The following is a 1,326-nucleotide window of genomic DNA, read 5'->3' as shown; positions in this document are numbered from 1 at the left end:
GGGGGGGGGGGGGGACTTTCAGAAGGACCATAACCAAAAATTAAGGACACATAGAGACAGAAACAGAGTAGGAGACAGGGAGGAAGAGAGGGACAGAGAAGAGAAAATGGCAGATAAATTGAGATTAATTAGACAAGGTCAGCCACAACATTGGCTAGGACAGGGTATGGGACAATGTCAAAGTATGGGACTTTGACCATAGTCTCATCTTCAGTGTATCCAAAAGGTGGCTATTACCCCCAGAGAAGAGCATATTTATGTATAAATGGAGGATGGATGCTGGGTGAGCAAATGTAAGTGATTTTCACTAACAAAGCTTTGCTAAAGTACTTTTAAACTTTAAATGTTTACCTGATTGTAATTTGCAGGCATATTGCTCAGTGTAATTTCTGCTTGGACATCTCTCTAAATATTGTCTACTTGCACTTAGCAACCATATCTATCCTCTTCTATGCTCTTTTCTGTGTTACAATACTTCCCTTACTTGTGAAGTCTAAAAAGAACATTTTTTAAACCTCTTGACACTAAATTGCTAGAATGGATTCAAGTTCTATCAGTGAGATACAACTCCATGATGTTTGAAAGGCAGAAGCTGGGGAGTGGGAGACAGTAGCACAGAGACAATCTATGTATTTACTTACTTTCCTATAGGAATAGCAACTCCAGAAACTGGCAAGTATTATTAGTTTTTCTAGGGGCTGAAATGCACCTTGCGCTGCCTAGTGACCAACTTCATGGCTAGGGGCAACTGAGACATCAGCCAGATTTTCCTGCAGTTCCCTGATCTTGGGACCACATCTGCTGAGGCCTGACCCTGAACCTAGCAGCAGACCACAACCTCCATTCTACTAGTCTTGCAATAATTTTGTGGGGACCTAATTCTCCCTATCAAAGCCCTTTCTAATAGAGATATCCAAAGTCGTTTTTGTTTCCTGTATTGAATCCTAAACGATATAGGTATCAAAAAGCCTTTTCAATATCACTACCAATATAAACTCGGAGCTTCACTGGACATTCTTCCAGAGCAATGACATTGATCACAATAGTATGTTTCCTTTTCTTGCCCAGGTGGCAGAATTTTGTTGAGTTGCTGAGCAGAGCTTCTTCTGATTTGTCTGATTTGCCTACAGGTGAGTTCCATTATTTCATTGCTCCTGAGAGACGTCCCATTTGCCAAAGCTATTGTTGACTATGCTGCTTAGCTTGAGTGGTTTGCTTGTTGGGTTTTATCTCATTCCTCCCAGAAAGTTAAATGGATCACTGGCTATTCTTTTAGGCCAGTTGGACCATAAAAGGTATAATTCTCCAAGTTTTATTTTATCATGA

The 1,326-nt window shown here is 40.6% G+C and overlaps 1 protein-coding gene across 1 annotated transcript in view; it reads left to right on the top strand.

The window, feature by feature from the left end:
• Positions 1-1,326, top strand: part of LOC103604833 (chromosome unknown open reading frame, human C1orf87) — an 84,260-nt gene that overhangs the window by 67,586 nt on the left and 15,348 nt on the right. Inside the window, exon 10 of the mRNA XM_008589415.1 lies at positions 1,069-1,130. Coding sequence (XP_008587637.1) covers positions 1,069-1,130 — 62 coding nt within the window. The remainder of the gene's footprint in view (positions 1-1,068; positions 1,131-1,326) is intronic.

This window comes from Galeopterus variegatus, unplaced genomic scaffold (assembly GCF_000696425.1).
Source record: "Galeopterus variegatus unplaced genomic scaffold, G_variegatus-3.0.2 Scaffold5423, whole genome shotgun sequence".
Taxonomy (NCBI): domain Eukaryota; kingdom Metazoa; phylum Chordata; class Mammalia; order Dermoptera; family Cynocephalidae; genus Galeopterus; species Galeopterus variegatus.
Note: the sequence above shows the minus strand (reverse complement) of the source record. Positions and strands in the feature narration are given on the sequence as shown.